The sequence below is a fragment of the Fundulus heteroclitus genome, chromosome 15, assembly GCF_011125445.2.
Source record: "Fundulus heteroclitus isolate FHET01 chromosome 15, MU-UCD_Fhet_4.1, whole genome shotgun sequence".
Lineage (NCBI taxonomy): Eukaryota > Metazoa > Chordata > Actinopteri > Cyprinodontiformes > Fundulidae > Fundulus > Fundulus heteroclitus.
This window is the reverse complement of record NC_046375.1, coordinates 8,346,846-8,363,819: the sequence shown is the minus strand read 5'-3', so window position 1 is coordinate 8,363,819 and position 16,974 is coordinate 8,346,846. Positions and strand designations below refer to the sequence as shown.

Genomic DNA, 16,974 nt, shown 5'->3' with positions numbered 1-16,974 from the left:
ATCTTTATATTCTGTTTGGGTCTTAGTTTTCAAGCGGTTCAGTTTTCACTGTTCTCCATTATGTTGTTTTGAACAATTAGGTCACAGTATTTGGACTTCCGGCTAACCAATCTCGTGAATCCGCCATTTTTATAGTTTTTTGCTGCAATTTTGTAGTTCAAGCTGCAGTAGAACAAGTGGATAAGTGGGAATGTTCGGTCGTTGGCTGTATTTACCCACACAACTCATTGCACCATCCCCCAGCATACTAGAAAAATGACCGAACAGGGTGGAGACTGTGAAGGGCCTCATTGGCATTTAAAGAGACAGTAACAAAACGAATTGCTCTCAGACACACCTCAGAAAGCAGTAAAAAAGGAGCCGTGGGGCAACAAAAACAGGGTATTCAGACCAAAGCGTTGCAGTTTCACTTTAAAGAGACCACAACTGAATGGTATCAATGTGAAAAAGAAAGGCATTCAAATACAGGATTTAAACATGGCCAAGATCACCAGGGGTTTTGGGGCCAAATTTAAACAAAGAAAAAGTAAATTATTTAAAAGAACGTATAAAAATATAAGATTAATAAGCTAAAACTAACATTTCAGATTTTTAAACCTTTTTTTACCTTAACCGGTACTTCACCCACAAAGGAAATATGATTAAAAAATTTCTCCATCTTTGGGAGTCCCAGTGCAGAGAACTTGAATGTTGCACTTTTGTCCAGCCAACAGCACATTTAACATCCATCTGTCAGCATGAAGGGATCCATACCCTGCAGGCTGGTGTTGGACAACAGCCTCTGATAAGATAACTTCAGCTATCCAACATAATTGCACTAGTTTATTGGTGCTTAACTGAACTGTGATGGACTCGGCAACATTTAGAATGAGCAGCCAGCTGTCTCACCACAGCATCAAACTCTTTCTAAATGCAAGGTTTTGCTCTCGTTTTCAGAACTTTATCGTGAAACCGTGAAGTCAGCGGTGCCCGTTGTTACACCCCCAATTTGCTGTCAACGTAAATTGATCTTGGGTGTCAAGTTAAATCAACGCTGAAACTTAAAAACAAACTTTTCTTTCTGCAGACTCATTAAAACACTCTGTATTTAAGCACCCAGATGTCGGCAGGTTTGTCGGCCTGCAGATTTAATCTTCGCCTCCACTCCAGCCCCATTACGGGAACGTTGCTCATACTGTGAGTTAATTATAATGCTTTGTACGCTCCGAATAAAGCGCAGTGGGGAAAGCACATTTAGTGTGTCTTACAATAGTAGACATACCTCTGTTTAAATACCAGGTTTTTGTGATGTAAAAAGACGAGACCATTAAAAATAGTCCTTTCATTTCTTGAATGTAATGTGAAATATATCTTGGACAATTCAACTAAATACAAGCAAATTAATTAGGAATGCCAAAAAGTACAAGTTCACTGTGAAATTCAGTCCTGAACTCTAGGCAGTCTTTTGAAAAAAATATTGAAATACATTAAGTTTCATAAATTATATATATTTTTACAGATGAAGTCATTCCTTTGCTGATGTGGATGCTAGGACTCACAAGGATGCAGAAAAATAAAAGCTGTCTACATCTTCAGCTTTTCAGGAAACACTTGTAGGTTTTTTACTGAAACTGACGATTAGTATTTTTTTTTTATTTATTTTTTTTTATTTATTTATTTTAAATTGTTTTTAACTTTTTCCAGTTATACAAAAAGCAGAACATGCCATCTGAGGAGAAGTAACCTCAGAGCATGACGCTTCCTCCACCATGTTTCACTGTTCTTTCCATTATATGAGGTGATTTCTGTGACAAAAAAAAACAGTTAAAAATATCACCTAAAAGTTAGAGTTTGGTTTCATTGTTCACCATTTTGAAATATCCCCGTTGTCCCATGAGTTCTCCAGTTATTGATGGCTGCCTGCACTGTGCCATGATGAATAATTAATTAATCAATGATTTTTTTTATGTTCTTGTCCTGACTGATACCTTTGCACAGTTTAATATTCATTTTATAAGTTCTGGCATTTGCTAAAGGATGCACAAAAGGAACAATGTCCAATGTCAAAGGGCTTCCTGTCATTAATTTGAAAGTTTGCTTCAAATTAATGACATTTGATAGGTGGTTTGAGCTCAAGAAAAAAACGTTACTTCAACAAAGTATTAATTCAGCAGTGTGCATGTTTACTGTATGACACCAGGATATGATTTTTTTTTTCATCTAATAAAGTTGTTGTGTTTTTTTCACTTGATTTGTAAAGGGTAAAAGTTACATTGATGTTATGTGCTTTGGGCACACAATTTTGTTATTTTTTTTTTTTTTTTTAAATTGTTTTGTATAACTCTAGACAGATTTTTAGAGTTGGATAATTTTTATTTTGTTTGGTAATTTGATTACATTAGTTGTGGTGCTATCCACCTTATTTTTGACAGAAATACGGAGCCAGCGAGTTGACGTTTTTTTGTGCGAGACTTCCGGCCGCTCACTTCCTGTCACTGGGTAGCTTGCTGAAAAGCGACTCATGCAGCTACAGCTGCAGCTAGGGTTTAGTCCGTCGGACTTGTTTTTTTTCCCACACTGTTCGTGGGCCATTAAAACTATTAAAATAGAAGTGGTTGTGTGAAAGATCTGACCTAAATTTATTGGACTATGTCAGTAACTTTCGACTGAAGCTGAGCCGTGCGTGCGAGATAGCCAAAGAAAGTCTTAAAACTGCACAGCCTAAAATTAAGTCCTGGTTTGACAGAAATGCAGTTAAGGGAGTTTTTGAGCCTGTTGAAAAAGTATTAGTGTTACTTCCGGTTCCTGGTTCTAGCTTACAAGCACCCTACAGTGGCCCCTATGTGGTTAAGAGGAAGATTATTTGGTCTCTACTCCTGATCGGGAGCGGAAATCTCACCTATGTGATATTAATATGTTGAAGCCTTACATCGAGCGTGTGGCCTCTCTGACTGTCCGTTGTGTTTCTAGTTAACCAGCTAACGTTTGTGTCGGGGTCTGTTCAGATGTAGGGGAGGAGCTGTGTGGTGCTGAACCTGAAGGTGACGTCTTTTTCCCGGATGTCTCTAAAGGAAAGTTTCCAAATTCAGAAGTGCTGGAAAACTAAGTTTTCCAGCACTTCACGGCTGACTACGGAGCCCTTTAGGGGAGATGGGGATTATTTTTTATTTTTGCGTTCCCTCGGAAAAAGTTTTTGCGTTCCCTCGCAAAGTGCATGTTTCCGAAAAGTGCATTCCTGGCGAGATATGCTTTGTACAACTGAATATCGACGAAGAAAACGGATCAAAATTTGACCAACGCAGTTATTTGTTTCACATTTGGCTAGTAATTTCTCTTCAGCATTTTTCAGGGGAACCCATCCTTTGTCCCCTCAGCCCACCCACCCCACCATTGTTGGCGCCGCATCACGCTTGCATCATCCTGAAATCTAAAACTGAAAGGAAAATGAGCGGATCCCAGAATGAGGAAAAAAAATGAAACAAGCTTCTTCATCCTCGCTCACAATCTGACTCATCATCCCGCTCCACAGCCTACACACAGAATGACGCAGGAACAGCCACACTGAACAACATTTAAAGCAAAGTGAATGAGTCGCAGGTCGCTGTTCTGCTTTTTGTCCACATGTCCGGGTTTCAGTTCAGGTTTTGTGTCCCTGAAAGCAACCATGAAAGTGATTACCCAGCATTAAATGGAACCAGCCAAGCCCCTTTATTACCAAACCAAATAATATAAACTAACACTGGAGATAATCTAACACAGGGGTTCACAAGACTTTTAAAAATGTTTTAAAAAGGTAATCAGGTTTGATACATTGCACCTCCTGTGATACAAAAATTAACTTTTATGATGAAGGGAAGGATGCCGCTGTAATCCTGAAACATCTGCTCAGTTAATCAAGATAATGCTTAATTGCAGAAGTCCTCCAACGTTTCCAGGGATGTCGGCCCCTTTGTCTTCAGATTGTCTTCAGATTAAGGAGCGCACACGTTCAATATCTTGACAATCTGGACAGAAATTTCCAGTTCATGCAGCGGCGTTCTGGCCTAAAACATCATAAAAGTTTATTTTGTGTCACAGAACGGGTAATATGTAAGTTTAATTATATTTCACATACATTTTGGTATTTATTTGCCTGCAGATTTCTGACTTTGCAATGTCAGAGAATATACTAGTTTAAATATAGAAAATGTATTATTTCAATAGGATTTTTTTCCTGTTGAATACTTACAACTTTTCGACATCAGAGAACATCCAGCCCCAGGAGTGGGGTGGGGGTGTTGGGGGCAGACATCTTGTGACCCCAACGTGGCGCCTCGCGACCCCCAGGAGGCTCCAGACCCCCACATTGGGAACCCCAATCCCTTTTGCACCATTATTATTTTGCACTGCCAACATTGAACTTTTCAAATTAATGCCTTTTTGCACCAGTATATTTGCACTATACAGGACTGTCTCAGAAAATTAGAATATTGTGATAAAGTTCTTTATTTTCTGTAATGCAATTAAAAAACATGGAATGTCACACATTCTGGATTCATTACAAATCAACTGAAATATCGCAAGCCTTTTATTGTTTTAATATCGCTGATTATGGCTTACAGCTTAAGAAACCCATATATCCTATCTCAAAATATTAGAATATCGTGGAAAAGTATACTAGTAGGCTATTCAACTAATCACTTGAATCGTCTAATTAACTCGAAACACTGCAGGGTTTCCTGAGCCTTGAAAAACACTCAGCTTGGTTCAGTAAACTAAATCACAAGTATGGTAGTGGTTAAGAGACGACATAAGATTCTCACAGTAACTGGTGTACTGACCATGGCATTACTGTCCTTGATTGGCCTGCCAATTCCCCTGACCTGAACCCCATAGAGAATTTGTGGGGTATTGTGAAGAAGAAGCTGAAAGACACCAGACCCAACAATGCAAATGAGCTAAAGGCCGCTATTGAAGCATCCTGGGCATCCAGAACACCTCAGCAATGCCACAGGCTGATTGCCTCCATGCCACGCCGCATTGATGCAGTAATCTGTGCAAAAGGATTCCCAACCAAGCACTGAGTGCATTAATTGACATTTTCAAATGTTTGATTTTGTTTTGCTGTTATAATTTTTTATTTTTTTTTATTTGGTCTGAGGAAATATTCTAATATTTTGAGATAGGATTTTTGAGTTTTCTTCAGCTGTACGCCATAATCAGCGATATTAAAACAATAAAAGGCTTGCGATATTTCAGTTGATTTGTAATGAATCCAGAATGTATGACATTTCATGTTTTTTAATTGCATTACAGAAAATAAAGAACTTTATCACAATATTCTAATTTTCTGAGACAGTCCTGTAAACATGGTTGAACATTCTTCTGCACAAAAAAAACTGTTTATCTCCTGCACTGTTACATTGTTATCACTGCCGCACTAATGTTATTTTATTTCAATTGCAATCTCATTACATTGTCGTAAGCTGTATGCAACGAAATTTCATTCTGTATGCACAAAATGACAATGAAGTTCGTCTAAGTTTTTTTCCACTGAGCTGTTTGTTGTGGCTGTTGTAGGAGAGACTTCTATCTTGCCTTAGGCAGGACATTAATCTTGCATCATCCTTGTTACATCCAGTGATGTGCGGGGGTAAGAAAGAAAAACACTGGAAAAACCTGTACGCTGTAACAAAAGGCTTTAATTTAAGGACAGAACAGCGGTGATTGTGCAGGTTTTCTACCACATGTGCACGACAGATTTCTGGGAAAACTAAAACAATTTTTGCATAAACTGGACTGCCTAATCAAAGCATACTGTAAATACCGCCATCAAAAATATTAACTAATTTCGAACAAATGAAAATATAAATATGAGAGCTGAGATGGATCACTAGGAATCAGATGAACGCTATGTGGCCTGTTTTCTCTAATGTTGAGCAGGTGAGACTGGATGTACACGCTGGTCGCTTTGAGATTAAACCATGATGCAGGTCAAAATAAATCTGATTTATGGGGCCATTGGACGTCGCATCTTCCCTCCGAAACGTTTCCTGCTTTTTGAGAAATAAGATCTGGGATGTTTGGACCTCAGGCTTTCTGTGGGGCTCCTGGGTCCCTTTAGCTGCTCGTATTATATCACAACAACTAAAAGAAACGATAAAACTCAAGGTTTTCCCAGAGGAGCACTGGAGTCACTTTGCCTTAGAGTGGTTCTAATGTCACATCTAATCCGTGTCTGCGATTGTGATAAAAAGAGCAAAATATTTACAGTGAATCCGAGCAGATCTTTTGCAGGAAAACAGCATCTTCCACTATTATTGACATGGCCGGCGAAGAGCAGCAAAAGAACTTTAAAATAATAATAGTTTTAAAAAAAGAATTACTGCTGCCTATATGGCAGCTCTAGGTCGTCTTTAGTAATAATTTACAAACTCGGAGCATAGAGACGGAGGGATCATTGATTATATTATTACTCTGCGCACACACCGTCTAAGTTAAAGTCCTGAGTCTTCTCTTCAAAGTTGCTCATCTCACAGGTTTTTCTAAATGAGCTGGAAAAGGAAGAAGGATGATCTCTGTATTGGTGTGTCTGTATCTTTATCCTGTGATCCAACGAAGAGCCATTTAGAGTCTACCAAAAGTTTCATGTAGGTTTATGATGAGCCACACACAAGGTGCGCATGGCCTTTAGGAAGAGAAACAAGCCCACCTTCAGTGTTTTCAATCTTAATCTCATCTCACCAAAGCACAATTTCAGATAAAGTTAAAGTAAACCAGGAAACTCCACATCACAGATCATCCAACATCCTGTATTTAAATGTAAATGAGGTGCTTTGGCGATTGATTGTTGTGGAAATCTTTGACGGTGTGAGTCCCCAGGGTTTAGCACCGCACGTTTCCATTTGTGATGGTAGGACAGATTTAGGGCTTAATAGTCACTATGAAGGCAATGGATCCTCATCCAACCTCTTTAATTTGTCACATCACATCAGAGCAATACATCAGAGCGGTGACAATACCCTCTAAATATCCCTTAATATTAACACAGTTTTCTTCATATGAGATTTTATTTCCTCGCTGACTATTCTTTTAACTTTCATTCTGAGATTTTGCTGTTGCGACAGAAATATACACCTAATCTAAGATGGGGAACTATATAAAAACGCAGAAATAACATCCATTGAGGTTTTTCCTATCTATTCTGCATAGGGATCCGTACTAGTGTTGTTAGTAATGAGGGTGGCAAACGCAGGACAGAAAACAGTGACACCAGGTTGCTTTTTGGGGCTCGTTGTTGCTGCCACAAACGCTGCGCTTGCAAAAGGTGAATACATTTAGCAGCAGCAGTGACCCCCCCCCCCCCCCTTCACCCGCAGGTTCAATCCCCGTCGACCCCTCCCTCTCTTGACCCGATTCACCCAGCCTCGCAAATCCCACACGGACAAAGCTGAGCGGACAGATGGCCGACCACGTCCACACAGTTAGGGTTACACTGATGCATAAGCTAGATGCCCAGGTCTCCTCCATCGTCGACGTAACATACGTTTTCAGATGATGTCCTGAACTGCCTCGTCAAAAGAAACATCGGTTTTAGGTGTGAGCCGCTTTCTCTCTGTCTGCTCCACGGGGGAACGGGGAGGGAGAGGCGAAAGCTCCACGGCTACAAGGAGGAATGCTGGGTAGATCTGTGCACTTGTTGCCCTCAGGAATGCCCTCGGCCTCTTATATAAGCCCCCCACCCCTTCGGCAAGCGACAACTCCCCCAGCACCCCCAAATTTACAGTCAGCAAGCCTCTGCTGGCTTAGACTCCCGGCCAAATCTGCCTCGTCACACCGCAGAGAAGAAGCGGAGCGGTGAAAACGCCGCAATTATGGACTTATGTAATTGCAGAACAGCTTTGCTGCTGACCATCATTACGGTTTGGGGCCTTGTCGCTGGGTGGAAGATATAAGCCACACGTTTCCTGTTGGACTTAGAAAGTACGTCCAGCTGAAGCTGCAGCGAAAACAGAAGAAATGTGCACAACTACACGTTAAGGAATGCGAATGTTAACAAAAAGTTCATTTATTTCAATCATTCAAATCAAAATGTTTCACAAAGACGTCTTCTCTTTAGGTGATTGTGATTATGGCTTACAGCTACTGAATACTGCATTTTGTTGCCTTGTACCTGTACCTGTGTAATGACAATAAAGTTGAATCTAATCTAATCTAATCTAAAATACGAGACTCAGCTTCTCGGAGATTTTAAGTACTGCATAAACCAATGAATGAAAGGTCACTGGCTGTCCACAGAGCGCTGTATCCAAGCAGCTTGTTGGAAAGTCGAGTGGAAGGAAAAATGTCGGTGCAAAAAACATGCACAAGCAACTTGGTTGCAGCCTTGACATTATTGTGAAGCACAGATAATTCAAGAGTTTGGGGGTCCGTCCAGACGCATTGGTGCTTTAAGGGCCATCGCACCCGGATGTAACCAGGATATGGGCTACAACTCTTTTGTGTTGACCCACTCCTCACCCAGAAATATCAGAAGTCCTACCAGGTGAAAAGGGGACAGTGCATGTTGTTTTAAGAAACTGAGTTCAGGGTATTAATCACCTGCAAGCAATAATCATCAAACAGAAACAAAATCTCCCCACTGCTTGTGGACCTTTTTTGCACCACAGTTTTTCCTTCAACCAAACTTTCCATTAATATGTTTGGATTGAGTAGTTTGTAACTTGCCATCCCTGCGGAGCACGTCGACCCTATAATCCTATAGGAAATAATTAGCATCATTTTAATAGCTTCATCACTGCGTAATGAACCTATGCAAGTTTCACTTTTTGAATTAAAGCACTGCTGATGTTTTTATTTATGGAAATCTATTTGTATGCTTCCCACACTGATCTTTATAAAGTGATTCAGTCCTTCCAGGTGGCTGTTTTTTTTTTTAATCAAACTATATGCAGGTATGAGTCGTCTCTCTTCTACTGAAGTCTGTGGCTTTGCCGTTTTACTTCACTTTACGGTTGACTGGAGGAAATCGTGTTTCCTTAGACATATTCCTTTGCTCCAACCCATTAGCTGAATGAAAATAGCTCATGGCAGCGCACTGAAACCGTTTCAGCTGCAAGATGGCAGAAAGCAAGACAAAGATGGTGTTCTGTTCTCCAGCTGTACCAAACAGCTGTTTTATTTCACAATGACACACTGGACAGGTACTGTGAATATATATATATAGATATATATGTAAATATATCAAAAACATCAACAGACATGTGCTTGAAATAAAAACACCGTCCTTTTTCGGTTTGCACGTAAAGCTCGGGTCATAAACGACAGAGTAAAAGTGACAAAACGTTTACAAAAAAAAGAAGAAATACTTTTCCCAGCACACGTCTCCACATTGCATACACATTTAACAGGGAGTGGTAAAATCTGAAATGTACCGACTTCAGATGATATCGGCGCCGCCTGACGGGAGAGAGAGTCACACGAGATCCAAGGCCACCATATGAGCTTAAGTCCAGCAAAAAGGGCCGCGGACCGGCGAGCGACACGATACGATGGAGGAGCAGCAGCGAGAGCTCGGAGCAGAGCTGGAACACGTCGAGCACCGGGGCTCGGTTTGGTCATGCAAACACGGTACGACGTCTTGGAAATATATATATATATATAAAAAAAAAGAAAAAAAAAACTCCCCCAGCATGGATTGTGACAAGGTGCTGAACACATTCATGACGATTTTTTTTTGTTTAAACTGAGATCAACCAGCAGAGGACTGCCGCCGGCGTCCAGGCACGGGCCGGTCACTGTCAACGCTTTAAAAAAGTCCTTTTAATTAGAAAAGCCACGAAAAAAAAAAAAAAAAAATGCTGTACGGAGCACCGAATAGTGCTGCGAACTGTTGGTCAGCTGGCTGAAAGAAGTTTGATTTCAGTCCAGATGAACATTAAGGATGATTACAGCTGTAATAACCAAAATGTGGAGGAAACAACTGTTTTTCTTTTTTATTAAAGTGAATGAATACAGGTTTTGTTGCAACGTTCTTTTTGTTTTTTTAACCACGTACCGGCCCGTGCCCCTATTTCAAACCTGCAGCTCGCGAGGCGTCGAATTTCCGCCGTCTACGTTTCCTTAAAAGGCAAAGTGAGAGGCGTCCGCGTCAGACTAGTGACCGCCAGGAGTCAAGGCCAGACAGCGAGGTCCTTTATAAAAAACATCAAAGTTGAAAAAAAATATCACTAAAAACTGTTTTTTTTTTTTTCTCCCCTCCTCTTCTTCAAAATAAACTCCAGGACAAAACAAATTCAAAGATCCTTCTATATTATTCAAACTAAATCTCATAAAAACAGCATCTACAGAGAGATAAATCATTTCTAATAACTTAAATACTTAAATTATTATGAAATAAAAATACTATTCCGCTTGCAGCCAAACGGATAAGAAAATAGATTTGCACGTAGCCTACGTCGGACGACAATAAGTCGTTTCTGCCAGGAGGTCCACCACAGGCTCAGCTGCACGGCTACCGTGTGCTCCGTTTGTCCCTTGGGTTCTGCAGCGAGAGGCTTTGGCACGGCGGGGGGGGGGGGGCATCAGGACAAGGATGGGGGGGGGGGGGGGGGGGGAGACATGTCACTAAAACGAGGACCAGGCATGCAGGCGACGCTGCAGTCCTGGAGGAGATGAGGTCTGTGAAAAAATTAAAAATAAGTAAAACTACAGCCAGCATCAGGACCGTGCTCCCGGAGCAGGAGGTGAGAGGAGGAGGAGCGGCTCGACTCAGCCGTCAGGCGAGGAAGGAGCTCGCTGTGGTAAAAGGAATCAGGAGGAATAAATTAATCTCTAACCAGAGCCACGGCGGCTCAACAAAAACAACAACACAGCTTCCTGGAAATGACGGCGACGCTTCAGCTTCGTCCCCTCGGTCCGTTTCACAGAGACGACTCCACCTCGCGGGCCACGGCGGCCTCTTCCTCGCTGCGGGGCCGCGCCTCCACGCCGCCGGCCTGCTCGCCGGCCTCGCTGATCACCTCCAGGGCGGAGGAGGGCGGCGCCTTGGCGTCGGCTTTCTGCTTGTCGGCGGAGCCGCAGCACAGCTTGGGCGCGCACTGAGTCCGACAGGAGAGCTCGCAGAGCGAGTCGCGGGACTCGGAGCTGAAGGTGACGAACTCGGGCTGGATGGTGGTGGCGTGGATGCCCTCGTCGTGGAAGAAGCCCTTGATGCGCTTGGCCACGTCCATGTAGGACGTGGGGTCGTGGCACTTGATGTGCGCGGTGGCGATGATGCGGCTGCCGGCCAGCTGCCAGATGTGCAGCTCGTGGATGGCCAGCACGCCGTCCAGGCCCAGCAGCCGCTCGTTGAGCCGGTGGATGTTGATCTGCTTGGGCACGGTCTGCAGCAGGATGAGCGCCGACTCCTTCAGCAGCGGGTAGGTGGTGTAGAGCAGGATGCACACCATGATGATGCACAGCGTGGGGTCCAGGTACAGCACCCAGCAGGGGCCCGCCTCCTCGCTCCTGTGCTCGGCCAGGCCCACCACGGTGTGGTTGACGTGCTGGTGGTCCGTGGCGTGGCTGTTGATGCACGGGTTCACGCAGCTTCGGTCCCGCGCAGGGCTTCCACACGAAGGTGAAGATGAGGGAGTTGACCACCACGATGACGGAGCCCAGCGCGTCGCCCAGCACGTGCAGGAAGACGCCGCGCATGTTGAGCTGCGCCGACGAGTCCTGGTCGGCCTCGTGGTCCAGCTCGTCGAAGCGGGCGTTGCCGTTCATCTGCACCTCCAGCGCGTCTTTACAGCCGACATCTGCAGATAAAAAGAGCAGGCGCACGGGTTCAGCTCGCTGCTGCGTGACCGCCGAGTGTTTGAGCGGACTTTGACACAGAGATACAGCATCGGAGCAGACAGACAGCTTCGTTACCTCGATCACGGCATGCAAGTCCAAACTTTCCGTGGTTCCGTCGCTGCGCTTTGGTTTTTTTAAGGACTGTGGCACAGAAAAGGGACAAAATGTGCTTCTTGTTTCTTGCTAGACTTGTTTTGAATGCAACGTGAAGTCAAGCCAACCCGATTCTCCCCATTCCCTCTAAAGGGCAGAACGCCTCTCAAGACTTATTGATGAATATCTCTCCTTTACACCTTAGTTATAAACTCGGGATACTTGTTGCCCGTTTGTAGAAAAACCTGCACATACTAGGATTATGCTTAAAACAAAAACCTAATGCCTGTGCTTCTGTAGTAGCTGCCGACAACTGAAGAGCAGAAAATGGACTAATAGGTACCGTAAAACTATTATTCTATATTTTTATTATGTTTATCCGTCAATATACAAATAAATCAATTTCATAGAGAACCTTATTAGGAGTAAAATATGTAATATTTCCCCATGATTTTAGTAAAATCCTGATAAACAGTTTGTGCCGACTTCTTTATTAAAAGGTGCGTAGCCACGTTGTTTGTATGCAACCAGAGTGAGCTACTGACGTGTAAATAAAAACGTCAAAGTTTTTATGAAAGATTATCAAGTCCTGCTGGCGTATTAGTTGTTATTTTGCTGTTTTATGCTTTGTTTTTGCACAGTTTGTTAGTAAATAAAGCCTTTTGTGTTTATTTACGACTTTAACTGAAGGGGTTAAAACAGGGGGTCTGCAACCTGTGGCTCTGGAGCCGCAAGTGGCTCTTAATAACTTTGGCTACAAATTATATTTTTAATATGGTATTTAAATGTAATAATAATAAATGCAGGTTTTCTTGGAATAGTTGCTTTTAATTTTCACAACAGAATGATGCTAAAAGTGCCAGCAATATTTAATTCTAAAATCAATATTTCTTCATTGTGTTAGAAACTATGATTTTTTTTCTCCATAAAAGGGCGTTTCTTTAACAACGACAACATATTTTCTACAGTAGATCTTTATCAAAAATTATAACCTGTCTTTTTTTTTTCCCCCCAAAAGGCCAGGCAACATTTGTGTGGCTCTGAACGAGTTTAATTCAAGTGGACTGCAGGCAAAATGGCTCTTGAGACTGTAAAGGTTGCAGGCCCCTGGGTTAAAACAAGGAAGCGGCTAACGGCTATTAGCATCTCCAAGCGAATCAATGAAGATCGGTCCAAGATCCAGTAAAAAAAAAAAAAAAAAAACGGCATAAAATATGATTCCAAGAGAGACAAGACTGGAAAGTCGCCGGGAATACAGTACGAATGTTGGTGTTCACTGAAGCGGACGCTAAAGTAGCCGAGGGTCAGTTGTGACCGCAGAGTTGACTGACATGAGTAAATGTTCTAATATGAGGCTCTTAAAGTTGCTGTACATCGTTTTATTTAACTAATAATAGTTGGTCTATCATCACGCTGAGCTGCTGCTTTACTGCGAGGCATTTCAGAGGGTCAAGCTCGTTCCGGCATTATTTAATTTTCATTTATTAATTAAGTAAACCGGCATTATGATAGTTCTGCGATACTGTCACTAGATGGCGCCACGTCTGTTTACATCTCTGGTCTTAACGCCTGGAGCTGGGGCTCAAAACATTATCAGGATGGAGGCTTGATGTAAGTAACCTGTCTTTATCATGATCAAACCATTTCCGGTCGTTTTTATAAACATATTACATGGCTATATACCGTACCATATTACGTGACTATTTAAATACTTCATACACTTTCATATTATAGTGGTTATATATTTAAGATTTTCATGCAGTCATCTTATGCTGGCCCCAGCCTAGACAGAAAATAACAACAATAAAAGGCAGCAGGATTAATTACCAAATACAAGAGTTTTCACAAATAGCAACTTTTTTGTATCTCTTGGTCTCCACACATAGGTGGATTTTTTTTTTTCTTTTCTGGAGCATTTTAAAGTCCTCTCTGACTAAGCTTCTGCCACTGGTGCTGAACACGGTGGGAAACAGCAAACCGGCCCCGAAACCCACAGATTAAAAGCAGAGAATCAACTCCGGAGCGTGTTGTACCCTAAATACGACAACAATCCACACACAATTTTAATTAGTACCCGCGGGAAGCCTGGGAGCGGCACCTGAGGGACGGCGGACCCCCCACCCTCCATTCCCGGGCACCGTCGGGTCATTCATCAACAGCTAATGGCGTGTCTGGGGCTGTCGACGCCACCGCTGCACTGATGTATGACCCGGTAACAGCAACCAGGGCATAGAGGAGGGGATATAGCCGCCGTTTATTGAAACTGGTGGGCCCTAACGGTACGGAGGGGGAACCTGGTCCTCTCTATACGGGGGGGTTAACCCTTCAGATGTTTTCCTCTAAACGTGCACTCATACAGGAGAGGATCTGTTTGTGCCAGCGTGCAGAGAGCCAGGATTCACCTGCCGGGTGGGGGGCAACAGGAGGACGTTGCTCAGTTTAGTCCCTTTCTCTTGAATGGGTGGTGCTGTTTACTCCAGATGTTTTTGAACGGCTAAATAAGGTGAAAGCCGAGGCTTTACCCGCTTAGGACCGCCCGGCTGCGGCCCAGGAATGACTCAATAAATGGTGGCTGTCAAGGAAACAAGTGCAGATTAGTCACCGCTGCAGCTTCTTCAGACAATGTAAAGATTGACTTTTTTATTTATTTATTTTTTTTTTTTTAGGTAACACGGGCGGCTAAAAGTGCATTTGAAATCCGACGAGTGCTTGTCAGATTAGTAGAGTCGCAACAGGAGATTTGAACTAGAGGGAGAGAACTTACTGTGGCAGATTTATGCCATTTCCTGGAGGACTGGTACCGAATCACTCCTGGGCATAACGATTAAGTCGATTTTATTTATATAGCGCCAATTCACAAGGCGTGTCATCTCAGGGCGCTTTACAAAAGTCAAATTCAATCAAATAATACAGAAAGATTGGTCAAAAAAGTTTCCCTTGATTGCATCAACTCTTGACAAGCAGCATTCACTCCTGCTGAAAGAGCGTAGAGCCACAGGGTCAGTCGTCTGCATTGTTGATGGCTTTGCAGCAATCCCTCATACTGAGCATGCATGAAGCGACAGTGGAGAGGAAAACTCCCCTTTAACAGGGAGGAAACCTCTGGATTTTTTTCCCCTGAATTTGAACCGTTAGCTTCCTTAATGCGTTTTCCAGAACGAGACCAGCAGACCCAAAAGAAAGCCGACTTCCTTAAAGAACAACGGCGTACTTGCGATGAGAAATGGCAAGGTCATCGTTTTATCTGCCAGAGCCCTAAAGATTTCTCTGGCTAGATCGAACACGTTGGACAACTTTCTGGTTCATTTGCACTAATATTTCATCCCTTCTTCCATTTCTTACTCACGTACCCAACCGTCTGGTGCCTTGATCCGTACTTTTCTTGTAAGCTATCTGTATTTTTTAATGAACTGTAGAGATAAGATATCATAGAAATGCTCAAATCCCATCGCAATGGGTACAAAATGTTCCCAAAGCAGGTATTGATCCCATGGTCTGTGTGAAGAGAGCCAAGGAAATAGTTTGTATGAAGAAAAAAACACATATGAGTGGAATCCCTGGCAACACAAATAAAACAAAGACGGAAACCAATGGTGAAAGATCGGCATTTGGTGTTGGCTTTTTTTTTTTTAAAGTGCAATCAGTCGACTTTTGATTTTAAGTGTTGTAAAATGTTTCTAGGTGATTTACCGGAGTCGTCTGTCGCTCCAAAACCCCTCCAGCTCCCCCACACTCACCGCTTCTCGGACTGCTGTGGTTCCCCACCAGGTTGTTGGTCTCCTCGGCCGCCGATCCGTTCCCAGCCTTCTGGAACTTCTCGGCTTTGCCCCTCTTCCCCTTGCCCCCGTGAGAGTGTCCCCCGTGGGAGTGCCCGTGGCCTCCCCCGGCGTGCCCGTGGAACAAGCAGAGCCCCAGCAGGTTGACGAGGAGCCCCGCGGCGCCCACCCCGGCCACCACCACCGGATGGTCGATCTCGTGGGGCTCGCTGAAGCGCTCCACGGCCTCCAGGACGATGGTGAAGCACAGCGCCGTGAGGAAGACGGCGTTGACCAGAGCCCCCATCACCTCCGCCCGGATCCAGCCGAAGGTGTTCTTCTTGGTCGACTGGGTTTTCTCGGCGAACCGAAGCGCGACCAGAGCCACGACCAGCGCGATGACGTCCGACAGCATGTGGAAGGAGTCCGAGAGCATCGAGAGGGAAGAGGTGAGGCGGCTGACCACCACCTCGACGATGAAGAAGCTGAAAGTCAGCGAGAGCATACATAGCAGCCGGGCACGGTTGGGCACACAGGCCATTTTTGTTTCCTGGTGGTCGTTCGTCGATTCAAGTTCACAGAGAGATAGCGCTTCCCCGGCGTCCTAAGGGTGAGGCTGCATCTACAGGAGCGGAATTCACGGGGGTTACTGGAGTCAAGGAACCGTGTGAAAACCCCGCGGACGTCACCAGCATATTCCAGACGCGTCTGCCGACGAGCTCCGCTTTGCAGACGGCTGAAACTTTGCACCCGAGCCGGTAAACTTTCCACACGGGCCACGGCGGCCTCCCATTGGACGAGAGAGCACAAGGGAGCACCCGATTGGTCAGATTTTGCAACTGATACTGTTAGGAAGCTGAACAACGGAGGTTGCTAGGCACGCTTCACCGTCACTGTAATCTCGCGATATCCTTGTCGAACGATTTCCAAAAAAACAGTAGTATCGAAACGTGATGTCATCAATTATTTGCCTTTTTAAGGGATTTTTAATCAGAGAAAATGAAAAGGCTATTTATTTTTAAACAGACGCTTTAAAACACGTTAACATTTTAATAATATATATATATATATATATATATATAGTTAAAAAGTATATATATAAGTGTATATATATATATATAAATATATATATAAGTATATATACTATTTTTTTATTTTTTTTTAAAGAGAAAATAAATACGTTATATTAACCAGATCTTAAACTAGCTTATTTACAATAAGCTAGTGCTTATTTTTGGAAAAGCAAGATTATCATTAATAACAGTTATAAATGTTAAATGACCAAATTAATAAAATTCTCAAGTGTTTAAATACTGTTCAAGAAGTTTAA

The 16,974-nt window shown here is 43.2% G+C and overlaps 1 protein-coding gene across 1 annotated transcript; it reads right to left on the bottom strand.

Moving 5' to 3' along the window:
• Positions 1-10,760: 10,760 nt before the first annotated feature.
• Positions 10,761-16,461, bottom strand: slc30a1a (solute carrier family 30 member 1a). Its single transcript, XM_012869125.3, is given in 3 exon segments — positions 10,761-11,559; positions 11,561-11,756; positions 15,627-16,461. Coding segments are annotated over 3 exon segments (1,434 nt in total). The 5' UTR covers positions 16,186-16,461; the 3' UTR covers positions 10,761-10,880.
• Between the last annotated feature and the right edge of the window lie 513 nt (positions 16,462-16,974).